Source organism: Zootoca vivipara, chromosome 10 (assembly GCF_965207765.1).
Source record: "Zootoca vivipara chromosome 10, rZooViv2.hap1.1, whole genome shotgun sequence".
NCBI lineage: Eukaryota > Metazoa > Chordata > Lepidosauria > Squamata > Lacertidae > Zootoca > Zootoca vivipara.
In genome coordinates, this window is record NC_142593.1 from 16493745 (window position 1) to 16507032 (window position 13288).

The 13288-nt window shown below is 44.2% G+C and overlaps 1 protein-coding gene across 2 annotated transcripts in view; it reads right to left on the bottom strand.

Annotated features, from left to right (window-relative positions):
* Nucleotides 1–13288, bottom strand: part of SNCAIP (synuclein alpha interacting protein) — a 129545-nt gene that overhangs the window by 33342 nt on the left and 82915 nt on the right. For both annotated transcript variants that reach the window (XM_035099666.3, XM_060280139.2), the window contains exons 4-5: nucleotides 6652–7505; nucleotides 2635–2814 (exon numbers count right to left, since the gene is read on the bottom strand). In XM_035099666.3, coding sequence (XP_034955557.3) covers nucleotides 2635–2814; nucleotides 6652–7505 — 1034 coding nt within the window. The remainder of the gene's footprint in view (nucleotides 1–2634; nucleotides 2815–6651; nucleotides 7506–13288) is intronic.

The window sequence follows — 13288 nt, forward strand, 5'->3', positions numbered from 1 at the left end:
CAGATCGTGAAGCTGAGGCTCCAATACTTTGACCACCTCATGAGAAGAGAAGAATCCTTGGAAAAGACCCTGATGTTGGGAAAGATTGAGGGCACTAGGAGAAGGGGACGACAGAGGACGAGATGGTTGGACAGTGCTCTCGAAGCTACGAACATGAGTTTGACCAAACTGCAGGAGGCAGTACAAGACAGGAGTGCCTGGCGTGCTATGGTCCATGGGGTCACAAAGAGTCGGACACGACTAAACGACTAAACAACAACAACAACCATGTGCTGCGTAATGAAGTACTTCCTTTTTGTTTGTCTCTTACCTTAAAGAGGGCTTTCACCAGATAATTAATTAAGCCTACAATCATTTCAATGGGGCTGGGGTCCTGGACCTAAACTGTGAGGGACGAGGGATACAGGGAAGTCCCTCCCATCTTAAGTTCCAGCCCATCCCCAAGCGCGGGAGAGAGTAAGGAGAGCTCTGCCTCCAGCGGAGAGTCAGGAAGTGGTGTCCGAGGCTCAGGCAAGGTTGTGGAGCCCAGGCCGCAGGTGGGACAGGAAGTAGGACGCACAGGGGGGAGGCCAATTCCCCCAACTCCCGAATTGCGACGCAAACGTAGGGGGAAGAGGTTGGGTCTGCCAAAGCTGTGGTGCTGGAAGAAAACGCGCCAATCGCCATTCGGGAGTTCAGACACCTCACCTTAAGGATGCATTTTTACTGCTCTGAACACTGTAAATAATCAGCACTTAATAAAAACCTTAAAAGACCATGCTGGAGTCGTTACTCTAGAGTAGCCATACCAGGCCCTCTGACATAAACTAACTAGAAATGGTTGACAGACAGGCAGCTGGGGTGGGTCCTTGGTCGGTGGTGTTGCGGGCAGGGGTGCCATGGCTTCTGGGTCCTGCCGGTGGAAAGGAACTCAGGAGCTGGTTGGCAGGCGTGCGGCTCCCCCAGCCACCGCCTCTTACCTTAAAGAGGGCTTTGACCCGATAATAGATTGAAGTAATTAAACCTACAATCGTTTTGCTGAGATCACTCTAGTGCACTCTAGGGACAGTTATTGTCTGTTGAGCAAGCTTCAAATCATAAGAGGCCAGCTGGTTGGTGGCCCACGTTCCCCAGCCGCTTTCAGCAGCATTTGGTAAAGAGTCGCGGATATAGGCCACACTTTAACTTTTCAGGGTCTGAAATTGGAAAAAAAAGTGCGGCTTATATTTGGGAGTGCTTCCTTTTATTTGTCTCTTACCTTAAAGAGGGATTTGAGCAGAGAATAGATAAAAATAATCAAATCGACAATCATTTTGATGATTTGGTACACTCAAGCACCAGTAATCAACTGCTGGTTGTCATCTGTTGAGCAAGCTTCAAATCATAAGGGGACAGAGAGAAGAAAGGTGATTGGCTGAGTAGATGATGATGTCATAGGTGGGTTCTATTGAGTCATTGTATATTCATATCTCAACATCTGCTTCTTGGGAGAGTCAGCAGAAATTGTAGTTTGAAAAAGAGTCTGGGTTACCAACTGACTGTATCTTGGTCTCCTTTTTTGCCTTTCAAAAAGGACCAGCCTGTGGAGCTCTACCAGTGAAATATGTTATTTGCATGGATTTAAACATGGATTTAAACATGATCATGTACTCATTAAAAAAAAGAAGGTAAAGGACCCCTGACAGTTAAGTCTAGTCGCAGCCGACTCTGGGGTTGCGGTGCTCATCTCGCTTTATAAGCCGAGGGAGCCAGCGTTGTTCCGGGTCATGTGGCCAGCATGACTAAGCCGCTTTTGGCGCAACAGAACACCGAAACCAGAGCAGCGCATGGAAACATCTTCCCACTGGAGTGGTACCTATTTATCTACTTGCACTTTTTGGCATTGCTTTCAAACTGCTAGGTTGGCAGGAGCTGGGACTGAGCAACAGGAGCTTACCCCGTTGCGGGGATTCGAACCGCCAACCTTCTGATCGGCAAGCCCAAGAGGCTCAGTGGTTTAGACCACAGCGCCACCTGCGTCCCTCATGTACTCATTACTGGAGATCAAACTACTGTTAGATATAGCTACAAGGCCCTTAGTTCAAAATATGGCAACGGTAGGAACGGTTCTTTGTAACCACATACCACATTGTGAATTTTGGCCCTAATAAAGTTTTTATGTTACAGCGTCATAGAAACAAACCATTTCCATTCTTTTATAAAAAGTTTGTTATCTTGATTTCTTATTCTTCCAGTAAGTTTCACCATTTCTGCATATTCCATAAGTTTTTGTATCCATTCTTCCCTTGCTGGGACTTCTTCTTCTTTCCATCTTTGGGCAAGTAACATTCTTGCTGCTGTAGTCACATCTTATGTATGTTTTTATGGGCTCAAAACGTTTACTAGTGGGCTCCTTTGGGAGGGCAGGCAGGATATAAATCAAATAAGTAGTAGAAACAGTGGGTGCTACACAGCAGCTCTAGGAGGAGGCAAGTGCTGCGTTCAGCGCTGTTCAGGTATTGCTCCAAACCTGCAGAGAGGCAGTGCTGTATTCTGCAACAAGTTTAAACAACACTCCCCCCCCCCGCACCACTGCTTTTTTAAATTTTGGAAAGAAACTGGGTTCCCAGGCCAATTTCGAGTTTGGCCTTTAGACACCGTAGGAAGTCACATTACCTTTATTGCTAAGCCAGCAGGGGTTAGCTGCTCGCTGTTCCGCTCATTCAAGCAGTCTTCGCCCATCAGAGACGTGAGATGCTGTAGGCATTCTGCATGCCCCTGTGATGCGGCAACATGCAAAAGGTTGTTGCCATTTTCATCGTGGATTTTGTCCAGGTTGTCAGCTGCGAGGTGGGGCTGTGCAAAAGTCGGCATGGGAGAGTTAGTAACTTAATCCGATATTAGCCCATTTTAGCAGCTACTAAGGTTTATGTGTCTGCAAATAAATAAAATACTGATTGAATGGCCTGTTGTCTACCTAGTTGGCTTGTACAACTGCCCATTCGAGGAGACCTATATTTACCCTTTTTTTTAGGTTGCTAGAAGGACCAGCACATCACATAGACTAGGGGTAAGCCAAGGTGGTCCCTTCCAGATATTTTGAACTATAGCTCCCATCAGCCTCAAACAGCATGGCTAATGGTTCGGGAACTATGGGAGCAACATATGGAGGTCATCAAGTTAGCAAACTCTCTCTCTCTTCCTCTCTCTCCCTCTCTCTCTCTCTCTCTCGTATATGTCTATATAGAGAGAGAGGCTGAGTACAACCATTGACAAAGGAAATGCAACAGTCTCAGTTCTCTTTCATTGATCACATTTAATTTACAGACAAAGGTAAAGATACAGACTATGAGAGTCTTGTAAAAATAATCGACAGACAGATATACGGTCAAGTTTGAGATGGTCCTGGAAAACGTGCTTTTTGCCCCATCCCTCTGCTCACTTTGGCTGCTCTATCCTTCTCCCTCCCTGAGTAGGGTGCAGGCTGAATTGCCTGCCTTATTTTACTGTATGAGGTGACAGAGTTTTCTTTAAATGCTATGTTATAAAATCACCACATGCCCACTTGACTCTGTGATGACATGTATTCACATGGCGTTCCCAGGAAGTGCTGCCAGGCTGCCAGTCGCCACACAGAGCCCTGCGCTGCCGCAAGTGTGTGCGCAAGGCTTTTAAAGAAGCCTAGTCATGCATGTACTCACAGCAATGCAGAGCTTTCTGCCACTGTGGCAGAATTTCGTGGGGAACTCGTGGGCAGCCTGGGAAGTGCCTGCCAGGCTAGAAGCCAGCATGAGACTTCTGTGCTGCTGCGACGATGAATACGATGCAGGCATAATTTTTATTACACAGCATTGAAAAATAAATAAAGACCCCTTATAGCCATGGGGCTGCTGGAGTGTTTGAGGGAACCTCTGGGCTGCATGGGGCTCCAAGCATGCGCCCATTAGTCCAGTTTTAGTGGTGCCACTGTCTACACAACAAACAAACACACCCAAATACAGGTGCTATTTGGGTCTCTTTATTTGTTGTGCATGGGGCCAAATAACCCATTAGGGATGCACTAATAATGCTAAATCATTGAGCACCTCTCTGACTTTGCATACCTTTCTGACTAAGATCCATTGGAAGAGACTCTGAGAACTGTGTCCTGTATCACTTTCATTGCTGCATTCTTCCACCCCCTACGCAACTCTTGCTGGTAATCTCACTTGCTGTATGGATTTAAGAGTTCTTTACTATATGGGAGCAACTCTTTCTGAGCCTTGGCTCCAGGGGTGATTAGAGGCTTTGTTATGGAGTCTCTCTTTTGTGATAGGCAATATCAAAACTACTTGGATTTGCACAGAGTGCTGTTTCATTACAGCCCATTTAAAAAGTTTTCCAAGCATTAGAGTCACTAACTGATACAAATAACTGTTGTAGTAATTGGCCATGTACACATCCCTGCTGGGAGTCAAGAACCTGGCTGTGTACCACCATGTTATAAGAATCCTTCTCAAAAGAACAAAAATAAAATAAAAGTGGATCTACATAGATTCTGTAAAGGTAAAGGGACCCCTGACCATTAGGTCCAGTCGTGACCGACTCTGGGGTTGCACGCTCATCTCGCATTATTGGCCAAGGGAGCCGGCGTATAGCTTCCAGGTCATGTGGCCAGCATGACAAAGCCGCTTCTGGCAAACCAGAGCAGCACATGGAAACACCGTTTACCTTCCTGCTGTAGCGGTTCCTATTTATCTACTTGCATTTTGACATGCTTTCGAACTGCTAGGTTGGCAGGAGCTGGGACCAAGCAACGGGAGCTCACCCCGTCACAGGGATTCGAACCGCCGACCTTCTGATCAGCAAGTCCTAGGCTCAGTGGTTTAACCACAGCGCCACCTGGGTCCCTTAGATTCTATGGTGCCCTTAGATTCTGTACAGTATATCTATGTGATACATCATCTAATCCTATCCTGCTGTCTGTACCTAAAACTCCTAATTAAATTATGATAAATATAATATAGTCCTTTAAAAGGGGGTAGGAGGACCCACAAAAGTGTCCTTCTGAAAAGGCACTAGTTAGGATTTATAGTGTTCTAAGCATTCCTCCAATAGCGGAGTTATTCCGATAGATTCTTTGTGAGTTCCCTCAGATCCTTCTAACTTTAATATGTGAGCACAATCAAAAGATTGGAAATAATGATTTAGAGCTTGAGACATGCTGTCTAATATCCTAAGTCAAGGGGTAGACATCTATAATGTTTCAAACAAAGGAAAGAAAATAATTGGAATGCCCCGGAGGATTAAGAAGAAGGAAAAAAAAAACCAACCCTAGAGTTTCCTTCCAGACTGGTGAAGCATTGGATTGAATTAATTGTATAATGTCACTCAGTTTTATGAAGGCAGTTCTGGAATAGGCATGAACGAATATTGATCTGCTGCAGTACGACAGCTCCTATGTTCCTATGGGAATGCCCTTAAAACAATATAAGGTTACATTATGTTGTACTGTTCTTTGTGTACTAATCCGTCAGATAAAGGAAAATGCAAGCCAGTACCACCATAGGATTGCTCTTCATATTTGACATTAGAAACAGACCCAAACATTATTATTATTTTTGCATGGCATCTTCTATATTACGTTCCAGAACCAATATGTCTTTCAGCTTTTCGCTTTACTAGAATATGAAAACTTCAGCTTGTCTGAAGGAGCAAGAAATGTTTTAAAGCATTAACTACGAGAATCCCACTGGGCCAAGCGCTGCACTAGACTGAAGATATCATGCCTGATAATTATTATAAGAAAAAAAGCAACAGATTACAAATAGCCGAAGAAACAAATAGAGAGGGAAAAGCAAAATAAACTGTGAGGAGAATATTTGGATACATTGCAATCTTAGTTTCTACTTAGTACTTTCGTATAGAGAAAAGAAGGGACTGTTCTTATTTTTCCTTTAAGGGCTTATAGGAAAATAGCAAGGGTTTTTTGGTCTCACAGCTGACTATTTTTTATTATTACTGTGCAATTGAATACTAGCCCCTATTTTTTTTAAGCTCTCTGTTTTTTGTGTTTGCTGCTGCATTCATGATCTGTCTCTGTCCTGCTTTAGGTAAAAGCTGTAGGTAAAACATAAACAAAAGTAGGCACGAAGTAATGAATATGAATGCAGATAAGGCTTGCTTCCCTCCCCAACCTTGTTAGCTTACATCTAGTTGCTCTGGAAACGCTATTTAATGATGTTTTATCACAAAGCAGTAACTAGCTAAAATCTCCATGTGGGTCAGAGGCCAATTGGGGCTTCTGTGTGAGCTCCTGTTCATGAAAGCTGTTGCAATAAGCTGGGGTAAACACTCTTGAATATTAATCAGAACACACAACAGAAGCCTCTCTGTTACTATTATTGGCCTCTGAGTAGGAACAGAGTTAATCTGCTAATAAATGAACAAGTGGAGCCTCGCCATTCTGAAAAGATTTAAAACAACAATGGAGGATGCAACGTATACACGCCCTGCTAAGTAGTTACATTAAAATCAACCATCCTTGAGTTTTTATAATCTGGAGTTTTTATAGTCCCATTCAACTTGTCTTCAACAAATGTCCCTTTTGCAAATTAAAACGTGTGGTTTTCTCCAGGGAAAATCTAAACGGCAACTTTCCCCTCCTGCTCTGTGTGCCTTATGAATGAATGAACAAACGATTAAAAAACTTACCAGTAGAGATATCTGCCCTTCTTTCACAATATTTAAGATGCTCTTGTTTTTCTTCACATCCTCGCTCCTTTCTTCTGGACCTCCGGGGCTGCTCCAGTTCATACTGAGGTTTAATTCATCCCGTTTGCTTTCTGGTGATGCTGCCTGCAGATGAAACGTCTTTAACTGACAGTGGGGCACCGTCTTCTCCATTTTATCAGCCAACGTCCTGTTGAGGAAGCCCTTGGTCTGGGCTTCGGGTTCATGGACTGAACCACATTTAACTAGTGGCTGGGGGGACTCCAATTCTTCAGCTAAATGCTTGTGCTGATCGGGGACAATGGGCTGCCCTTTTCTCAGCTGGGAGCTTTTCACAGGGGACAGAACACAGAACTGTGTTGTCCCTGTCGGTGCCTTCTCTGTGTTCCCTGCTGGGCATGACTTGCCACTGAGACCATTCAGCGTTGAGTACACACTCAAAATCCGTTTCTCTGGAGCAGCCTTGGTGAAAGCAGCTAGCTGCTGGCTTGATTTAATGTAAGGCACATCCAAAATTTCATCCATGTCTAGGTCGTAGTGCTCCAACTCACCAAGCAGAACTCCAGGCTCAATGCATTTTGTTTTAAGGCTCTCTCCATTACCTGGAAGTTGATCACCATTCTGAGGTGCAGGTGGAGAGTCACTGCCTTTTTGGCACTCCATCTTCTGGTTCTTTTGGTCATCACTTTCATTATTTTCTGAGCTCTCTGGTTGGTGCTTAAGGGGGGAAACTCTCTTCACCGGTCTGAATTTACTGTACATATCCGCAATGCCTGTTGGTTTTTGTGCATTTCCAAGGACCGTCGAAACGCCTGAACTCCAATTCGTGCTGGGAACTAAAAAAGCACAAGAAACGCAACCTCAAATGAATTCCATTTCATCATCACCCATGCCTCCATTCTTCCTATCTTCTATACTTTGAAAAGAGGATACCTTGGAAACATAATTACCCATAATTAAAGTACTGTGAAAATACCATGGGGAAAACTATACCTTGTATTTTTAATGACCACCTTGCACACCACAAGGTTTCGGTTGCTAAAAATTAAGCTACAGAAATGCAGAGAGCACTATTCATGGCAGAAGGGTGAAACAAGAAAAATCATGGAAGCCAAATTAAATTTAGATCGTAATTTTGGCTCAGAGAGAATGATCAGAAAATATCCACAGCCTTGTATTCTAGTTTTGAATCTGAAGGTCAAATAGTGTTTTTTTGTTATTCTGAAATGAAGCTACAGAGGCAGTAGAGGAGAAGGTTGTGAATGTGCTTTCAGTGGTGGTGGAGGGAAGGAAGGAAGGAAGGAAGGAAGGAAGGAAGGAAGGAAGGAAGGAGGGAAGGAAGGAGGGAAGGAAGGAAGGAAGGAAGGAAGGAAGGAAGGAAGGAAGGAAGGAAGGAAGGGGTGTTTAGCTCTTTCTCATGCAGTCCTCTTGATCAAAATCTCCCCCAGGCTACCTGCCTCACAGAAAGAGGGATACAGATATTGCCCTCCATGGGACAAATAGAAGAATGGGGCACAATCCTAAGCAGAAGGGTGAAAGACGATTAAGCACCTCCTCCCTGCTGCCATGTCCACATTCACAACTAGGGCCAGATTTAGGTTTGATGAGGCCCTAAGCTACTGAAGGCAACAGGGCCCTTTATACAGGGTGAGTCCTTTACAAGAGGTCCCGTGGATACAGAGTGAACATGTTCCACAGGGTCTCTTTTTAAAGACTCACCCTGTGTGTCCAGCTGTCCTTGGTCAACAACAAATTGTCACTGTTTTTTTTATATTGAATATATGCTATATGGTAATTTATGGACCTAACAGGTATCTAAAGCCATTTGCACATAACAAAATATGTATTTTATCAAAGTAATTCATATAGAAATGAGCAAACCAGTGATATTTTAGGGAGCAGGCTAGCAGGCAGGGCCCATTCCTTACATCAAAGGAGCCTACACAACACAAAACACTGTTGCTGTATGTAGGTTTTATTTTTTTATCTTATATTTTGGAAATGTACATTGGGGTTTTTTTCCTTTAATTTTTTTGGGGGCCCCCAAGTGAGGGGGCCCCCTAAGCTATAGCTTGTTTAGCTTATACATAAATCTGGCACTGTTCACAAGCCGCCAATGCCACTTTTCATTTTTAAAACAAAAGTCGGGAGATGTAGTCAGATCTCCTGCAAAATGTATCATCTCTCCCTATCACATGTTCTTCAGAATTCAAATGGATTCTTGCTATCCTAAGTATTAGCTGATTTCATCAAAGTCCACTTCATTTAGTAGGGGGGGCCTCACAAAACTGTCTGACGGTCACCTTTTAACGTGTAGGGTTGGACTTCGTAAAAGTTTGTCTCCGCAGAGGCACGCTTCGACTTATTGAGTGTACTAAATGCAATGCTTCAGTTGCATCTATCTTGCACTCAAGTTGAGCTTCTAAGAAACACTCTGTTTCGAGAAGCAGCTGTGCTAACATTGTTATCAAAACAGCAAAGAAGTACATTTTGAAAGGAACAGAAGAAGGTTTGACTTATTACCTGGATATCTTCAGAAGCTTTTGGAATGGTATTATTCAGCTAATTATTTATTATTCCAACAACAACATGCAGCTTAAGATGTTCAATACAAAAATCCCATTGCACAGATTTATTTATATATTGTATATGATCCTGAGTTCAAAGGGTGACAGTTTAATGCTGGTTTTATTTACATGTGAATTCCCCCCCCCCACAAGTGATAGAGGGAAATGGATACCACATGTTTCCCAGCTGTTTCATTCTAACAGGGACCAAGACTTTACACAGAAAGCAAATTTTGTCCTAGCCTCAAGGAAAATACTTTTTTTTTTTTTGACAAAGGGGGTCTAGACAGTGACAAGGCATTAGCGTTTTGTTAGTCATCACCTTCTTTGCACAGAGATGATTATTTGCCTTTTAAGGTGGAATGAGCTTTCTAGTGTCAATCCAAAATATATGGTGGATCTAAGCAAATAGCTTCTGGGCTGAGATAAAAACCCAGCACACGAATGGCTGTGCCATAGCTGAGAAATACATAAAGTTTTCAGAGAATCCACTTTCTCCCTGTGTTGTTTTCCTGGAGGACAAAATGGTAATGTGGAGAAGAATTGTAATATTTTCAGTATTGACTTAGCTATCAATTTGAAGCTATGGCTCTATGAGTTAGGTTCAGACTTAATATATAAAATCGATCTGTTCAGACAAAAGAAACTCAAGCATTTAGGGTTGGAAAATTAATGCATTTGGGTTATCTATCCTCCTTTGTCTGGATTTCATTTCTAAGCCTATACTAAGGGTTACAATATATCCAGGAGCATTGCTAGGTACTTAAAAGATTTGGGGCACAGGCCCATAGACACAAACTTGCATATGCTATTTTAGAGAGAGAGAGATGCAAATCTCAAACTTAAATGTCACAAATAATGTTATTAGGATGCTAGATAGTTTTAATTCTGAGATCACCTGGCCCCTAACCAAAATATCTGTCTTAGGCATAGCTCCCCAGCTTACTACATTCTTGGTTTCAATTCTCCCTTCCCAAGTCTTCCTCCCAAAATATACTGAACACAAAGTATCAGCGCACACAGACAATACTTAGGCACCTTTTTTCATCTGGGTACAGTATATAGTTCCTGCCAGGTGTTTCCTCTTATTTAAGTAACAAATGTATAAAGGGGCGAGTGAGACCAAGCTGCCTGGTCTGCCACAATATCTTCACCATCCCTGTTCTATGATTCTATTATTTATTCATATTAGAACTAAGCTGAAACTGTGGTGTGATTTCAACAGCATTCCAGTCTGGCAATTTTTGAGGCGTCCTTCAAAAAAGAAAAAGGGGGGGGGAGGCAAAATGCTATTAAGGAAGCATTTTCAGAAATGCTAGTGCATAATTAAATCGGACTGGGTACATAGTGCTGTGCTGCTAATCATGGTCGCTACATGAGTCCTGATTAATTCCAATCGTTCCTGAAAGGGAAAGAAGGCTGAAACTGTTTGGCGGCGGTGAAATGGCACTGAAAAATCAGCAGATACACTGCGGTAGTAAATAAACCACAGAGCCCAAAACAGCAACAAGATCACAGAATCATAGAATTGTAGAGCTGGAAGGGCCATGAGTATAATCTAGTCCAACTCCCTGCAATGCAGGAATCTTTTGCCCAACATAGGGCTCAAACCCATGACCTTGAGGGAGCGTCTCCACCCCCATTGTTCAGCCCAGACACTGAGGTCCAGCTCTGAGGGCCTTCTGGCGGTTCCCTCCCTGTGAGAATTGAGGTTACAGGGAACCAGGCAGAGGGCCTTCTCGGCAGTGGCACCCGCCCTGTGGAACGCCCTCCCACCAGATGTCAAGGAAATAAACAACTATCTGACTTTTAGAAGACATCTGAAGGCAGTCCTGTTTAGGGAAGTTTTTAATGTTTGATGTTTTATCGTGCTTTTAATATTCTGTTGGGAGCTGCCCAGAGTGGCTGGGGAAACCCAGCCAGATGGGCGGGGTATGAAATAATAATAATAATAATAATAATAATAATAATAATAATAATAATAAGAGTCCTATGCTCTACCAACTGAGATATCCAGGATAGTGATGATTTACATCACTATGTAAATTGGCCCCCCCCTCCACCAGACCTAATTCATTGATGCATGCAAGAGAACATGAACCAACATGTTCCTGTGTAATACATAACGGGACCAACCTTTCTGTTCCCTAAATGTTTTCAGAAATGTGCCTACAAGGTAGCCTTCAGCATAGAACTCAATACGAATTCTATAATTACTGGAATCCTGATATATACTAGAGATACGGGAAGATTCATACTTTTGGAACACTCATACTTCTTGAGGTTGGATATTTCCAAGAATAAAAGAGTATTAGGAGCTCCTAATTATTTTGATGATAATAATAATAATTTATTATTTATACCCTGCCCATCTGGCTGGGTTTCACCAGCCACTCTGGGCGGCTCCCAACCAACTGTTAAAAACACAAAACAGCATTAAACATTTAAAAACTTCCCTAAACAGGGCTGCCTTCAGGTGTCTTTTAAAACTAAGATAGAGTTGCTTATTTCCTTGACATCTGATGGGAGGGCGTTCCACAGGGCAGGCGCCACTACCGAGAAGGCCCTCTGCTTGGTTCCCTGTAACTTCACTTTTCGCAGTGAGGGAACCAAAAGAAGGCCCTTGGCACTGGACCTCAGTTTCCGGGCTGAATGATGGGGGTAGAGACGCTTCTTCAGGCTTAGATTAAAGTCCGCCCATGTTCTTTTTCTCTCTCTCCTCTCCAGTGCCTGATGGGCTGTACGGAAGCATGACAGGACCCAAGGGGTCAGCAGTGTTTGGGAAAGGGTAGCTTTTTCAAGGGCTACCACCATGTGACATGGTCTACTGTGAACTTGTATCCTCTAGGAATGCTGATATACAGTGCACCAAGTGCCCGGGAGGAGAAAGAGAGACTCTTCTTTTTCCTTTCCCCGCAGCCTATTGCTGCTGCTAGAGTGGAACCTCCATAAGTGCCAGCCAGGCAAGAGAAAGGAAGGAAGGAAAGAAAGGAATTTGAAGACCTAGTCTGGACAGTGGAGATGGTTTGGGGACTTTCGGTGGGGGGTATGGGAGCAGGCTAGGCTGAATGTGAATTGACTCGGAAACTAAATGAGCTATTTCCAGAAATTTTGGAAAGTGGCTTGCGTTGCTTCTAAGTCAGGCATCCCCAAAGTTTGGCCCTCCAGATGTTTTGGACTACAATCCCCATCATCCCTGACCACTGGTCTTCTTAGCTAGGGATCATGGGAGTTGTAGGCCGAAACATCTGGAGGGCCGCAGTTTGGGGATGCCTGTTCTAAGTCAATCCAATGAACATGACAGGTGTCTCAATCAGATCTAATCTGCACCCAATAGCCACAATCCAGTGTGTTATTGCCTATCCTTAAACAGGGGCATCACAATAGGGGGCGGGGCGCCCCGGGCTCCGCTTTGTGGGGGGCAGTGCAGTGCCCCCTCGTTACTGTGGCAGCGGTGTGACCGCCATCACGGAGGCCCCAATTTTTCTGGCCTCGCCCCTCGCCTCTTCCTGGTGGGGCGGAGGCAAGGGGCGGGCCAGAGAGCAGCGTCAGTGGCGGCCGCTGACACCCCTCACCGCTCCGCCTCTGCCTGAGTAGGAAGAAGACAAAGCACGCGGCAAGCCGATCCATAGCGTGCTTTGTCTTCTTCCTACTCAGGCGGAGGCGGAGCAGCGAGGGGCATCAGCGGAGACGCCCCTTGCTGCTCCGCCTGAGTAGGAAGAAGCACACGTCGCGCTACAGAGCGGGTTGCCGGTGGCGGTGCTCCAGCGCCCGGATCCGAGGATCTGGGTGCTGGAGCACCGCCCCTGGCAACCCGCTCGGTAGCGCGACGCATGTGTGCGACGGACACCCGCCCCCTGGCAGCCAGAAGGCTAGCGACCTCACTGTCCTTAAATACCTTTTAGAAAAGACTATGCACAAGATTGCAATCATAAATGTATAACTCAATTGAGTATAATTTTAAATATAATTTTGAGCCGTTTTTACATAATTTCTTTTTCTTCTGAATTGGTTTAACTCTTTCATTTACTCAGGAATCCTGACTAGCATAT